This window comes from Haplochromis burtoni, unplaced genomic scaffold (genome assembly GCF_018398535.1).
Source record: "Haplochromis burtoni strain Fernald_Lab_line unplaced genomic scaffold, NCSU_Asbu1 Contig_490, whole genome shotgun sequence".
Classification (NCBI taxonomy): Eukaryota; Metazoa; Chordata; class Actinopteri; order Cichliformes; family Cichlidae; genus Haplochromis; species Haplochromis burtoni.
In genome coordinates this window covers 163,314-179,023 of record NW_024582851.1, presented here as the reverse complement: position 1 = coordinate 179,023, position 15,710 = coordinate 163,314, and the positions used below count along the sequence as shown (strand labels likewise).

General features: G+C 41.9%; 2 protein-coding genes across 3 annotated transcripts in view; both read right to left on the bottom strand.

Annotated features, from left to right (window-relative positions):
* Positions 1 to 2,544, bottom strand: part of hoxb7a (homeobox B7a) — a 7,972-nt gene extending 5,428 nt beyond the window's left edge. The window contains exon 1 of the mRNA XM_005947103.2: positions 1,935 to 2,544. Within this exon, the coding sequence (XP_005947165.1) occupies positions 1,935 to 2,388 (454 nt within the window). The 5' untranslated portion in view covers positions 2,389 to 2,544. The remainder of the gene's footprint in view (positions 1 to 1,934) is intronic.
* A 3,029-nt stretch (positions 2,545 to 5,573) lies between these two features.
* On the bottom strand, positions 5,574 to 13,165 carry hoxb8a (homeobox B8a). Of its 2 annotated transcripts, none has more exons than XM_005947101.3 (2): positions 10,408 to 13,165; positions 5,574 to 6,131 (listed from the first exon to the last, which is right to left on the bottom strand). In XM_005947101.3, exons 1-2 carry the CDS (start codon positions 10,838 to 10,840, stop codon positions 5,722 to 5,724), a joined length of 843 nt encoding a protein of 280 aa, XP_005947163.1. In that variant the 5' UTR covers positions 10,841 to 13,165; the 3' UTR covers positions 5,574 to 5,721. The 2 variants fall into 2 exon arrangements, with proteins under 2 accessions (XP_005947163.1, XP_005947164.1); XM_005947102.3 differs by having other exon boundaries at positions 5,574 to 6,128; positions 10,408 to 13,161.
* Positions 13,166 to 15,710: the final 2,545 nt, after the last annotated feature.

The following is a 15,710-nucleotide window of genomic DNA, read 5'->3' as shown; positions in this document are numbered from 1 at the left end:
TAGCAGACCAGACAGCCATGTTTTTGTAGTTAAGAGCTAAGAATTAGCTTCCGGCATTCCCACTACAGCCAGTGGGAGAAAAACGGTGTGTGTGTGTGTGTGTGTGTGTGTGTGTGTGTGTGTGTGTGTGTGTGTGTGTGTGAGTGAGAGAGAGAGAGAGAGTGAGAGTGAAATTCATTTTCGCTGGTAATATTTTCTGCTCAGCAGTGATTTGCTTGAGCCAGATTTGAAATTCTCTGGCAGTCAGTGACAACAAGAGGATTTGCTGATGCTTACTCTCTCTGGTGCAAACACACACACGGGAAACCAAAACGAAGTAATTGAAAAGAAGTCTGTTGGTGTGCTTGTGTGCACATACACAGCCGAAGAGAGAGGCCAGCAGTCTCCTTCATCAACACTATCAACGAGAACATCCGGGTCTTCTCTGTCCAGTCATCTTCGGATGCCTGAATCTAAATCAACATCTATAAATTGATTCGCTGATTCGACCTCAGAACACTCGGTCTCTCAATACACATTAAATAAAAATAGAGAAGACTAGGAATAACAACAATACGGATTTTGCAGTGCCTCTGCAGTGCCTGCCTGTGATTTCCCACTATTTCTTTTTTTAAAAGATTTTTAATTAGTCTTGGTAAATTATTCTAATTATATTTGTAGGCCACAATATGTGGGCTAGTATTTTATTTGTCCATTACTAAGTTTTTATAATTCTATATGACACGTTGTTTTCACTTTTCTGCCTGGAAACGTGAAACTCCAAAATAATTTCTTCATTCTTTACAATACGAATGTCAGTTTAATGTTTATACATTATGGAGCTCTTGAAATGAAAGACACTTCAAATTTTTTGTTATCCTGTCAGTGAGATAAGCACCCACACGGGGGCTGTGGGACAGGAGGACTGTATGGTGACAATAAATAATAGTGAAACCTGGGTCCCCCACAAACGAAACTTGTCTTTGCTTTTTTCTTATCGTAAAAACATAAAGTAAAGCACAGAGTAAGTGTACATTAATTATTTAACAAATACTTGGTTATAAGATTTCCTTTTATGACAGCTTTGACCATACATCTTTATAATAGTGCCACTTAAAAGCGCAGGAAGAACCTTCAGGTTCTCAACTGCGAGGCAAGGCAAGCTTTAACATTTTTCACTTCTCTCCTATATAATTCCACGTGACTGTTTACTGTGGGGGGCAAAGATATCTTCAGCACTTTTACGGAGGTTTTACGCAACAGTATTCCTAACCTACATCCCATATTGTATCACATGTTCAATTTTACCAGTTATAAAAACAAAACATGGTATCTTTGTTGTAGTTCGAGACTCAGTATCCATTTTGCATACAGCTCGATGTCGGCATTCCAGATCAGTTCGTGGGAAAGAGCAAGCCTTCAAAGATCTGCTAGTTTATAGTGTTTATAGTGGTTAGCTTATTGTGTGACAGTACAATAGCACAATGGGCTTTCAGCGGACTGGTTTGTGCAGACAGTGAAACATAAGGATGAGGTGAGCTGAGCCAAACACTGACTGTGATGATTCCACTCCTGACGGCCAGGTGAAAACTATTTTTCTTCATTTTCAAACAGTCAGAATAAAGCTCCACCCTGCCCCCCTTTTAAACACAATATCACCTCATGAATATTCATAAAGTCTTAAATTCTGGTTTTATGGCATTATGGCAGAGCCATAAAAGAACTGCAGAGTGGGTAGGGGTGCTGTAAAATAGTTGCAAAAAGACCCTGACAGGCATAGTTCATCAACCCACAGTGGCCGCTGCGCAACCGGGCCAACAGTTTAAAGACCGTTTAACGAACAGGGACACACACACACTCAGTTCTCTTTCTTAGTTCACCTCCCTGTTCCCAGCTGACGAGAGGGGAGGGCGCCTCATCAACTCTCATAACTTTCTATCCCCATCTCTCCTCACCTGAGCTTTTCATCCAGGGGTAAATACGCAGTCTCTCATGGTTTAGCCTTCTTTGATCGGGGCTGCTCTGCCTCCTGGAGGTCGGCTCAGGAAGCCTCGGAGCCAGCGAGCATAACTGAGTCCGATTGAGTGGGAACAGCTCTGCGGGGCACCTCAGCGGCCGAACTCCCAGTGAGTTATAACCTCCTGCTGAGCATATTTCTGTAGCCTCAACACCCCTAATGCCCCCGTTTAGTCCCGAAAGAGAAGACCCAAATGATAAAGGAGAAGAGGAAGAGGGAGGGGAAGAAGAAGAGGGAGGAAACTGGACTCTGCTGCTGCCTCTCTCACTGGATGCATAATGGTGGCGATATTCTCTGGACACGAAGGCGCACGAAGAAGACGCGGCGGCAAAAGGAGAAGAAGACGGACAGTGAGAAGTTGAAGTGTCCGCTGAAAGCAGTCCACAGCTCATTGTGGATTATTGGTATTTGGTAAACAGCGCGTTGCCGAAGTCCAGCGAACTCATAATTTGGCTCCGGTGATTTGTGGGCCTGGGTCGATCTTTTCAGGAGCGACAGTGAATTATTGGTGGGGTATTACTGTCTATAGTTTTACACACACACACACACACACAATCACCCCACCCTGTATTTCTCATCCCCCACCTCCCATTGCCTCCAAGAACACGTGACGGAGCGTCCATGTGATGTCAAGATGTCCAATGGCGGACGGGGTTTCCCTCCGGATGCAAAATCATAAAGGGATCACTGGGAGTGACTCCTACAACATGTACAGCATTATATAAAAAAGTCGGGGCAACTCAGAATCTTCACCAATCACCTAGAAACCAAGAAGACTGAAATCTGACAAATATTCAACTCAAAGTTAAATCATTAACTGCCATACTTGAAATGGGCTTCAAACAAACAACAGAGGACACTATTAGAAGAAGAACACTGGTTTAATTGGAACGTATGCGAAGCAGCCGAGCAGACTTCAACAGAAAACGGAATTCTCTTGTTCTCAGTGTCTTGTCCCGGCGCATGGTTTGAGGGGACCACACATGCAGAGAGCAGAACAGACGAGCTGTTGTGTGCCTGCAGTGCACCGCGGCTGTCTGGTCAGTACAGGCAGAGTGATAGACGAGGATGTAATGCAAACAACAGATAACGTTTAATGGAAGCAGTCCAAAGGTGTCCCTTTGAAAATAATTCTGTGAGCCCACGGTGAAAGATGAAATCTCTCCACTAATATAAAAAATAATAACAATTACGGGTTAATATTGCTCATACCATATCACTCTCCAACTATAAAGCAGGCAAACAAAAGTTAACGAGTAATGGATATGGTTTCAAGAACAAGCATACCGAGTCTTGATCTTATACAAATTCACCGAAGAACATAAAGCGCACCTCTCTATGCCGTTTCATAAATCACCTTTACTCTGTAGATTCAGAGAAACTCACCTAGCGTGCAGGTGCTCTGCTACGTCCTTAGATGTTAAATTTCCACGCAGCATTCAATTCAATCAGGATCAAATCTGCGCGTTGAGTCTAAATAAGAGTTATGAACTGGAAGAACGAGGGAGAGTTTGAGGATTGAGAAAAAAAGATTTGTTTTTGGTGACTAGTCAGACATAATCGGATGTAGTACGCTTCAACCTCTGAAAAAAGGTGGCATCTGTCTCGGTTTTAACTGTTCATGTAGCAGGACAAGATCGCAAAGCATGGCTATGATGTTTGCATGGGCAGTTGTTTAACATCAGGAACCCCCCGCCGAGATTAGATATTTTAATAGTATGCTTTGATTATACTTAAAGTGCTTATTAAATCAGAAATATATCAGTCATGATTACTTAGCTCACCAATCAGATATGATAAAAAAAACTCCTTGGAAATGTTGTCCAGTGTGCCCCAAAACATTTATATTTTGACAACTACAACTGCCATATCCCTCCTTTACAGTGTGTCTCTATCTCCTGTTGGTAAAATATTATTGGACATAAAATATCTGAATTTCAGAAGCGGGACCACATCATTATCCCAGTTCTACAAGCCGTTCGTTCTCGTTTTGGTGCCCCACTCTCCCTCCCCTTTTTCAATTCTTTCACGTCTTCACTTCTCATTAGTACATGAGTATCTGCCAGGCCCGGGAGCCGCCACGGGTCCCCTCCAAGGCCTTCTCCAAACCGCAGCTTAATTCATGTTTGAGCCATTCGCCTTTATCTACTTAAACGCTGTCAAACCTAAACTGAGGACATAAGCCCAGCTAGTGAAATGAACAAGTGCAGTCTGTAAATATGTACTCTGAAATTATATTTTCAAGTACAGGCTTCTTAACTGTGGTTCATTACTTTAAAACTAAAAATGACAAACAGAATGAAATATTTCGAACATTTAGGTATACATTAGTGCATGTGCTTTTATTGTGGAAACTGCACATGTGGTCCACTTTGCCTCAATATGTCAAAGCCTGTTAGATTTGTGCAATTATTCGAAGCCTATTTGTCTTCCTATTAAAGCTTTACTCTGAATCTGTCTTCCAGCCAACGCCTGAAAACCCGACCAGCCAAATATTCAGTGATTTGATAGCATTCAAACCCAGACTTCACGGATACCCTACAGTTTAGGCGAATGCGGACAAGCGCATGCTCCCTGAATTTGAGCTTCCCATATGGAAACAATCGGATCTGAAGTATCACCGTGATGATGATGGAAGACGGTGTAATGATAACTTTAGAGGTCTCTAATAATGTAAATGCAGGTGGAGTGGCACGCCATAAATAAAGTAATGTTTGGAAGGATGCGGATTGTGCGCGAGTGTGTCACCGTGAGGGTATAAGAGGGTGGATGTCTGTTGTTTTAAGAAGAGATTTCCGAGTCAAGGCTAAATGTTTGGCCTCGTGAACTGAGCGGTCTGGCAAGTCTGCGTGGTGATAGAGTGAAGAGGGATAAAAAGGAAAAGGATGGAAGGATGCAGGAAAGGATGGAGAGTGCCACACAAAAGATGAAAGGCGGGGATTATACGATTATACGAAGACATAAAAGGAACCCTCAGCTTCGACTTTTTATCACATTTTCCCATTTTTATTCTTATAAATGTTCTTGCTTTTGAATCTGCACTGCGCGCATGCGTTTAAGACCCCTCCCCAAAGAGAAAACAACATAAGACAAACACCACCAATCAAAAAACAAAACAAAACAAGAAAACAAACAAATAAACAAAGGGAAAAAACGACAGTTAGAGGGTGTAAAAAAGAGACCCGACCTACTAAAACGGCATAAATAGGCAGTTTCATGTTGTTGGAAATTTCATTAATTGCTACGTCATCACCATCATCATCAATCATTGCCATAACAACAACATAGAAGTGAAAAGTACAGTAAAAAGTGCACCATTATCATCGTCGTCATCATCATCATCATCATCATCATTTTAACTTAAAAACTATACAGCTGCCAAAGATAAAATTGTTAATGATTAACTTCTAACAATATAGAAATGTTTCCACGATAATTGTTCCACAAAGAAAGAAAGCTATCTTTTTTTTTCTTCTTTTTAAGTTTATTTTAAACACTAGTGTAGACTATGTTTTCTTGCTTCATTGTCACGTTTTTTTCCTCTCAAGTCCATCTAGTTAGCCAGTCACCATTTTTAGAAACTCACGTTCCCTTCCAACGATTGAATCGTGGAGACAGCAGGGGAGTCCAGTGGCCTCAGTTAAGAAAAAACAGCCCACCCCTCACCCCATCCTGCCTAACATTTACACCCACCCTGTCCCCATCTACCCCATTTTCTTTCTCCCCTACATTTGCTTGTGGCTTTTCTCGCAGCAATCGTCGTTCACAGAAGCCTGTGACCCCGCTGTGCCTGCCACCGAGCCTCCTCCACCACCTCCTTCTCCACTTCCTCCTCCTGCACCACCGCCACCTCCGCCGCTGACGCCATCCCGCAGCTCCTTCTCCCTCCTCTCCCTCTCCACTGCCTCCTGTTCGCTCTTGCTACTGGGGAACTTGTCCTTGTTGTTCTCCTTCTTCCACTTCATCCTCCGATTCTGGAACCAGATCTTCACCTGCCTCTCCGTCAGCGCCAGCGCGTGCGACACCTCGATACGGCGTTTCCGGGTCAGGTAGGGGTTGAACAGGAACTCCTTCTCCAGCTCCAGGGTCTGGTAGCGACTGTAGGTTTGGCGGCCCCGCCTCCTGCCAGCAGCTACTGGGGGAAGGTGGGAGAGTGAAGAGAGAAAATTGTTAGACACAAAACTTCATTCTTCCATGTCTAATAATCAACTTGACACCACGCACACACGCACTCAAATGCACTTGCGTGGGAAACCTTCAGAACTTTCAGGTTTTCGTGAAAATTTACCTTCGCCTTCGTGATATTTTGAGTGTTTCTTTTTCTTGTGGATTTGGTAATGCTCTCATTATTTCTGACGTATTACTGTACCTTTACCAATATCAACTGACTGCGAATATTGTAGTGAGTGCACCGTGGTGTTAGAAAAGTCTCCTCGGTCATTTTGAAACGCCTCTGATTTTAATACACAAAAGAGTGGTGGATGTGGATGAAATTTAATTTAAGCAAACAAAAAACGTTTGATGACTTTGCCTGAAAATAAGTTTCCAAAGTGTTGCTAATTCTCCCATCTAAATCAGTGCTTTTTGTCTACTTGCTATGGTTCCTTTCGTGTTGACCTTTAACTTATAATGTTTACATGTCTATATTTCATATTGCTCTTATAACAATTTCAACACTATACACAAATTGCCACCTTGTACGTCTAAACCTCACCTTGTTGGAGGCGTCTACTGGCATGTACACTCCCAGGTCATCGCTTTTCCTCCAACAAGTTCTTTGTTCTGCTAATGATGGGGAATTAGCTTTCGTGTCAATTACAGTAGGCTCGTTTACAGACAGAAATGAACACGACTCACAAAGCGAGACATCGTCCAGTGTTATACAATTTGCAGTCTGGATCAAATACGCATGTGCCAAAGGAAAAAAACAGTTTAATGCAGGCGCTGTGAAATTATGTGACAGCCGTACGTGAAGTTACAAGAGCACAGTAAAAATGGACGCACGCGCTCTTTGAACACGAGTCTAAAAACTGAAACTCTATACCGCTCAGCCGCTTTTACTGCAGTAATTAAGATGTCTCTTATGTAGACAAATCAACTGAAGACTTCCCCTTGTGCATATAAATATTTAGTACTATAAATGCATCGTAAATGCTTTCCAAACGTGAAAAATACTCAGCGTATTTGAGAGCAGCCTAAAGGTCTTTTCTAAGGACTTTAAAAGATGCCCACAATGAAATTTTGGAATAAGAAGGAACTATTTCTCAAAACATTTGCTAAATGCAGGTCCGCATTGTGCTGTAGTCTATTGATATGGTTTGGTTGTTTTCTGCGCATTGGTATCATTTTATATAAACCCTTGGAAGGTACATTTTTCAACAAACTGGGCGATGTTTTAAATTGAAATAATGTCTAAAGGTTAAGCTAAAATGCATCCAACATGACATCTTGGGGCTGTTAATAAACTCCAAGTTGTTTCATCTTAAAGTGGACGATTAAAACGACACATTTAACCATGACAGCCTGGCAGCAGTATCTCCACGGTTCATACAAAGAGGACATTTGTGTAAGTGATTATATTTCCATAAACATGTTTGTCTTTCGCCTTTATTATTATGTCATAAAAAGGGAGCACCGTGCCATGGACAAAATATGCCAGTGGCCATAAAAGCTTTGAAGTAAAAAAGGCTGCGTTCAAATTATTGCTCTGAAGGGAAACTCAGCTTTTACAAGTTTTGTATTGATTATCGCTAATCGTGCTCGAAGACCATCGATCTGGGAACACGTTGAAACCTATTGGACTAATAAGAATGTTTTATGAGAGAGCGAGAAAATTCATATTTGATGTTTTTGTTTTTTGGGGACGGGGGGTCGTCAAGCCTCTAATGGACTTCTAGTGGACTCTGGGTCTACAGCCCCCATTTCACACGCAGACAACTATCTCTCCGCAACGCTAAAATGTAAGGGTTTAAGTAAAGTTTGAGGGCATATAGTCGACCACTCTGATATAGGGTGACACTAGGGGTGACTAGGGGTGGAGGTAAATGTTGAAATTTCCTGCACTACACTGTATCAAGAACACATCTTACCGAAACAGTAGTACAGGTTGCGGTCTAATTTTTAAAAAGAGCACAAAGTTTACATGTCCACAATATGGGAACAAGCCGCGGGAGAAGATTAGACATGGAAATGCAAAAAGTTGTAAGCGGTGTAGAGGTCCTCTGTGTGTGTGTTGTCAGAGGAGTGTGACAGTAGCCGTGCTATACAGTTTCTTACGACGCAACACCACGAGGAACTGAACCTTCAGTCCTCGCTGTTTACATACAGCCTGTGTTCGAAGAATATATGTGTCTATATGAGAAAGGTGTGTCTATATGAGAAAGATAAGTAGAATAATAGTTCTACTTATCTTTCTCATATAAATGTTAGCTTGTGTTTTTTACATTAAGAATATATGCTACCTTTGTGGCATGCTGTATTGTTGAAATGTTGTTATAAGCTTACAGTAATGAAACAAATTTAGTTGTTTTCTGCGAAACCTTTACAAAGCCACTCGAACAAATACTAAATAAATGTACGGGAGATGACATTTGAGGAAGGAGACAGCAGATGCCAGTGAAAGCTGGGCCAACGGGAGCTAATACCATTACACATAGACATTTATTAGCTGGCCTAATCACATTTCTGTTCTCTTTGTGTCATGTTTAAGGTCGTACAGAGAAATCATTTATCAAGACTTCCAACCACAGGGGTGAAGTCGTAAAACTGGCTCATGTTCGCAAGTTTACAGTCAAACTCTGATATTACACCCCTCCTTTGGAATATATATATATATATATATATATATAATGAAATGGAAGGGGAAGAAGAGTAAAGAGACTAAAACCTAAAACTTTACCCTCAGTCCGCTTGGTCTCAGGTGCGTCTCCATTTTATCATTATTTTATTTTGTTTCTGTTTTTGTAAAGAGACTTTACACACACAGTTATGACAAGCAGGGAGTCAAGCAAGTACAACGTTTTAAGATGTAAAATACCAGAATTTACACTAACGCTGAGGCGGAAATGTTGTATGAAACGCTTTACTAAATCGTGCGTAAATGTGAATTGCCCGCTATTATTATTGCTAGGTTCTTTAGCAGCTGGGTAAAAAGCTGCATCCTGTAAGGATGGAGAGAAGGTAGCTTCAGATTAATACACATCTGAGTTGTTGTTTTATTTATTTATTTTTAATTTTATGATCATAAGCTTGAAGTCACAAAAGTTCAGCACAGGTCATAACAGCGTCTGCAGCCCTACTTTGAAAATACAGCCGAGAACATAAGCCATAAAATAAGCGCGCGCGCACACACACACATACTCACACACAGAGCAGGAAAGAGAGATATGGACTCAGACAAAACAGGCTACTATACATGCCAGTCCATTCACTCTCTCCCTTCAAAGCACAAAAAACAAAAATGCCAACTTGCACAAGTCTTTAGGTCTGACTGTGGTGCTGCTTTACGTTATAAATTAGAACCCGGCTCTGCTTTAAAACAGTTCTTTCAAAGAAAGTCACATTTATGCATCTTACGTGATTTATAATGTGAAGGAGTTGAACCGATCCGGCCTCATCTATATATCAATGGCTTTTTGCACCACAAAACACAAAAGCGAATTAAATATAAATCCGAGGGACTTCTGCTGGGGGATAATTTTGTTACGCGAGGTCTGTGAATTTAGAAACCACAGACGCTGTGCAATGGCAAAAAATGCTCTCTCTGTTCTCACATGCATTCTCTGAGCTCTGTAGACAACTGACCACCGTGTAGCCAAATAATCCCACCACAGGCAAGTCGTAAACCGAAAAAAACAAAGCCCAGTAAAAGTTTAACCGGGGTCAGAGCTGCATGTCCAAAATGTGTCGGTGAAGCTGGAAACAACTACCTTCAACATCTCGGTATCTTCTTCCCGTCTGTTGAAACTAAGATTTTCTGCGTTTAGTTCTAACTGAAGGCACTGAGGTTCAGTTCCCCCTCGTCAACCACCATTTCTCCCCGTTTCTTGTCTATTTTCCATCACCCCCTTCTTATCCCGGGGCTTTTCCTCTCTCTGTTTTGGACGGTGCAATTAAACCCTAAAGTCATTCACATATGTTTTGCTGCTACCAATAAAACCATAAACGTGCTATTGTTTCCCCACTTTGAACGCAGGAACCTCTAATTGTTCTCCTTAAATTGCTGCTTTCAAAACAACTTCTCCAACTTTCCCCCACTATTTCCTGCTCCCTGTATGATTATATTTTCCGCCTTCGGTTCCTGGAGGACAAGCAGCTTTGCTCTTACTGCAGACTGCTTTGTAGGAGTGAAGTTCTATGGTTTGCAGGGAAAAAAGAAGAGAAAAAATGTACTAGACTCGCCATTTCCTCACCTTGCGGCCTCATCCAAGGGAAGAGTTGCGTCGGCGAGGGACTCTGCTCGGTGCCCTCCGCGTCCTCGCTCCCGAGTCCGGGCGCGCCTCCCAGCTTACAGTCGCTGTACTGAACCAGATCCGCGTCCTGGGTGCCGAAAAGTGTCTGCCGCTGCAAGGCGTCGTATCCGTAGAAGTTCCCGGGTTCACCGTGGCATGTGACCGCGCACGGGCTCTGCTGGTATGGGTTGCTGGGCAGCGTCGAGGCGCTGTGGTGGTAGAAGTCCTGGATTTGCGGAGCGTGCTGGAAGGTGGCGCCGGAGCTCGGGCCGTACACCACGGTGGGCCGGCTGCCAGCCAGGTCCTGCGCGAACCCGCACTCGTAGTAGTTCGGACGTAACGAGTCCCCGCTTTTATATTTGGAGAAGAGCGAGTTGACGAAATATGAACTCATCTTTTGTGTTGTTTTCTGTTTTAATTTGTGTTCGGCTCGGCAGAGTCAGAGTGAGGGTGAAGGAAGAGACCAGTGGCTTTCAACTGTTTTCTTTTTTTTCTGCTGCTTCTGTGGTACGGTTTGAGGCAGACACACACACACACACACAGATAGCGAGTAGGGAGAGTGAGGCAAGTCCGCCGCCGGTGTAAGTGACCGTTGTTGTAGTGTTTTCCACCTCACGGCGGCAACAGACGAGTCGGTTGCGGTGTGAGTAACGGTGACGGCAGCCGGAAATGTGAGAACCACAACCAGCACCACAACAACAATAATATAACAATAATCACAGTGATTCCATAGAATTTCCAGCCCAGAGGAAGAAAAATAAGAGGAAGGAGAAGAAGAGGATAAGGAAGGGCTCGTGCGCATCACAATTCCGGTGTTTGCGCTGTAAGCCCTGTCGCGCTCTCAAACGGCTTTTCCGTGATTTACTCCCCTGCAAATGAGTTGTTTCATATTTTTCTCCTTCTCTCTCTCTCTCTCTCCCTTGCACGCTCTCTCTCGCTCACACCCCCCCTCTCTCTCCGGCTGTGTCTCACGCGCCCTCTCTTTCTCTCGCCTCCTGGGCCAGGGTGTGTGTATGTGTGTGTGTTTCAAGGATAATTTGCATCTGTTATCAGCTCTTCATCCCATTGGGTTTTCTAGGCATACAGACAAGTGTGCACCAGCCCGCGCGCAAACCACACACAAACACATGCGGAGTCTTTTTTTTTTTTCAATTTCCCCCGTTCTTTTTGCGCACGCACGCGCTTATAAACTGATAGATGATAGTTTCTGTCTGACGGAGCCTCTGTGCGCCTGTGATTATAAAAATGTAATGAGAGAAGGAAAAAAGATGGGAGAAGAAACGGGGGAAGGAGAAGAACAGGACGAAGAAGGTGAAGAATATAAAGCAAGAAAAGAGGACACACACACACGGGGGCGCGCACACACCGCTCCTCTATCCAACCAAAATAAAAAGCGTTGCCTTACTTAAGTTTTGCACAGGTTAGTGTTGGCTGCACCGGTGCTGCTATGTTTATGTGTGTCATTAATGAATCGTTCTTATTTCTCACCCTGATTCCTTCAAGTGGAGTTGCAGTGGAAGCGAAGGCGTGAAAATATCAGGGAACCCGACAGACAGTGTTTAACTCACAATGAAACGAGAGATGGGGAGGGTAGATGGGGGGTGAGTAGACCAGAGTTTCCCTTTAAATTTAACTGAGGTTTTAGAATTATTCTTTCCGTTTCGACTGCTGATGTTTGCGTGTGGCCAGAAAATAAACACGTCTTCTTATCATCATGTGCTTGTATAAATATGCAAGGATGACCAGCAAATGTAACAGGCGAGGAGAACGTGGCTGCTAACGCTGAGACAAATTATAATATTATGTCCTTTCAGCTGAGAAACAAAAAGGGGGCTTTACGACGCGCCCTTTGCAAAACTGGAGGCCATAAACGCCCTATCCTTGCTACGTATCGTAATTTTCGTCTCGTCTTCCTTCAATTCCGGCACAATAATAACAACAGCAACAATAAATAAATAAATATTTGATCTAATTACCAAGACTCATCCACTTTGTGATGGGAGTTCCAGTACAGCAGCTGCTCTAAAGTCGTTTTCAGACTCGGTTAATATTATTTTATTTTCGAGCTATCGCTGCTAAAAGCAGCCAAAATAAACATTAAATGAATTAAAATTACCAGAATTGATTTTATTTACGTTTCACGGCCATGACACAAGAGGCCAAAATTCCGGCAACAGCCCGAATAACAGACTGAGCTCCTTTAAATCAGCTGATTGTCTGCCTGACTTTACGAGGAGTAATTGCTGCCATATTTTATTTCCCGAATATGATCTTATTGAAACTTCTTCACTCTGTGTTTTACACTTCCAATAAAGAGTATGATTATGAGATTTGTTATCTACATGGTGAGATGAGAATGTGGTTCTCAAAAAAACCAAAGCCAAAAAAAAAAAAAACAGCTAAATGTTCACACACTGGGCAAAACAACACGAGGGCTCAAAGAAAAATACAGTTCAGTTCTGCCGTAAACAGCTAGACATATGCGTTCACACTCACAGCAGCGCATTTAGAGCGGGATTAACTAAATGAAAAATAACAATGCTAACAATTCCTATGTATTAAATCTACTATGATCAAAATATCAGAGAATGGGTAGAAGAATATGATCGCACGAGGTAAGGCCTTGATGATATTTAAAATAAAACGTTTCCATCAAGACAAACATATATAGTATATTCACCTTTTACAGCAAACCTTTACAACCCCGCAGCAAGGTCTTCAATGAGAATTCTGAAAATACATATCCCGCATACCAATGGGTTACTAGTTTTTTCAAGGCCTCAGCCTCTTCCTCTTCGCCCACTGCGCTGTAAAACGCCCTACAACTACTTCAGATTTCACTATTTGTTCTAAAGAAAAGTGAAAAACAATGTCTTCAGGTGTCCGAATTTCCTAAACCAAAATCAAAAAGTATCATCTTCTTCTTTAAAATAAATCTTTACAAAACATCAAAATGGAATAGGCCCAGTTTCGCCCCCTTTAAATGAATCCTTTTCCCGTCAAGGCAGGGAAAGCCTCATCGAGAATTGAAATATCCGTGAAGCAAGAGTGCCATCAAGCGGTAAACTACAGTAAGGCCGCAGGGGAGGAAGACAGCCTCTAATGTGGCTTTATGGTTCTATTATGTCGGCACATAAAGCTAAATAAGCTGCTTTAAAATAAAACCCTGCGTCGTAATTGTGAGTCTGATGCGAGGGTCGATTTGGGATTTGTGGCGAAAAAAATGAAGTGAAATGAAAACAGATCCGTGGCACGTTAATGTGTTTCTGAAAATTAAAGGGGAAATAATCCGCTTAAAGCAGCCAGTAGCTGATATACTTCATTTTTTTTCTGGCATTATGAAATTTACTGTACTTGCCTTACTTTCATACCACAAAACACTGCCCCAAAAGCAAAAGTGAACTAAAGATAATAGATTTATTTTTCTGTCTCAAGGACACCTCTTTAATCAACAACAAACGAATAAACTCAAACCAGGAACCTCCACATTAAATGTAACACCAGTAAAAACTATAATTTTTAAGATTGCAGCTTTTGATCTGTGCTCTTTACGCCACACTACACGTTTCTTTATGTAAGGTTTTATAGCCCACCTAAAATAGATTACGTTTAATCCCAGGACGATTAGCTTCTAGACTTTATGTAACGGTTTGCATATAATAGATTTACTAATGTACACATAAATATACAGTTTATGTGTAATTTTTTGTAATACAGTTAGCGGTTTTTTTTTAATCATAACCGCGATATATACAAATACAAAGGCATGTAACTTGCCACAAAATGTGCATAAGATAATGTTATAAGTAACTAATGTTGTACATATAAGGTTTCAGACCTTCTCGTCAGTTATAGATTCTCTCAGATTATAAATGAATGACTGATACTATATGGATCATAATACTATAGTTTTGTGACACTTCAGTCCACTATTTGCAGTTAGTTAAGAGAGGAAGCAAGTAGGTTAATGATGAAGCGTCAAAGAAAATAGAAAGCTATTTTCATTTTTAATGGTATTTTGAAATTGTGTTTTGGTTACCCTGATTTTCTATTTTCAAATGAGCAAAGCCGCAGTGATGTAAAGTGAACAGTGTGTTTCCCACTCTGTATCCAGTTCAGTGCAGACAAACCGGTTTTATTACAGCGCATGATTGCTTCTTTAATGTTTGGCGGGACCTGTGGCGTGATTGTGTGTGCGCGTGTGTGCGCGGTGGCTAAATTGCAGGTTGTAAACAGACTGTAAAAAGCAGTTGTTACCATTATCTGAAGAGACTGCCGCCCAGATCCTCAATTTCACCTCTGTGGGAATGTGAACACTATAAGCTGCCGAATGGTAAAACCACAGAGAAATGAATAGCATAACATTATTACTTAGCATAAGTAATAAAAGCATAAGACTCTGTCTCTGAATATAGCTTAGCACATGTATCACAGGTTTATAATCCCCTTGAGGGAAAAACAAACAACGAAAGAGAAACAAACAAACAAACAAAAATCCTCTTGCAGCTCAATCCATCGGTTCAGCAACATGCGGAGAATGCTCTGCCCTCCCACCCTGTACAGCCCGAGCTCAAGCCCGATACTTGGTCAGCTCTCAATCTGTCTGACGGAGTCTGCAGTCTGCGTTTTTTTCTTTTTGTTTGTGGTGGTGGCTTTTATGGCTTCCGCTGTAAGTATGCATCTGAGAGAAACAAAGGGAGATGGGATTGAAGACAACACACACACACAAGGCTGCCAGAATAGGCCCATAGAACCAAACGGCTACAGAGCCATAAAAGTCCTGAAGCTGAAAACTAAAAAGGAGAAGGAGGATGTTTTTATTTTTATTGTTTTGTCTTTTTTCTAAGTTTTTTTCTCTGTTTTTTTATCTATAAGCCAGGAAGTCTTAAATATAGCTACAATTTTTCAACGTTTGGACTAACATTTGCCTTCATCTCATGACTCCAGCTTAAGTTCACAAAAGGCTTCAAATAAATTATCAAGCAGGGAGATTTGAAACTTTCCTTTCATATCTCCTCCGTCTTTGTGGCTTTCCTTGCTTCGCTGTTCTTCTTCTCTAGGTGTGTTTGCTTTACAGCCGTTTAGTTCTTAACTTTCAGAAATTTATAAGCTATAAACTTTTATTGCCGTCATATTCTTTTATTGCGCCGCACCGCCTTGAATCTTTTCTCAGTCTCTCCAGCCTATTCTCCTCTTTTCCATCTTCTTCTTCGCTATTTTTACGACAGTCGGTGGCGGCTTCTTCTAACGCATCCGTTCCCATT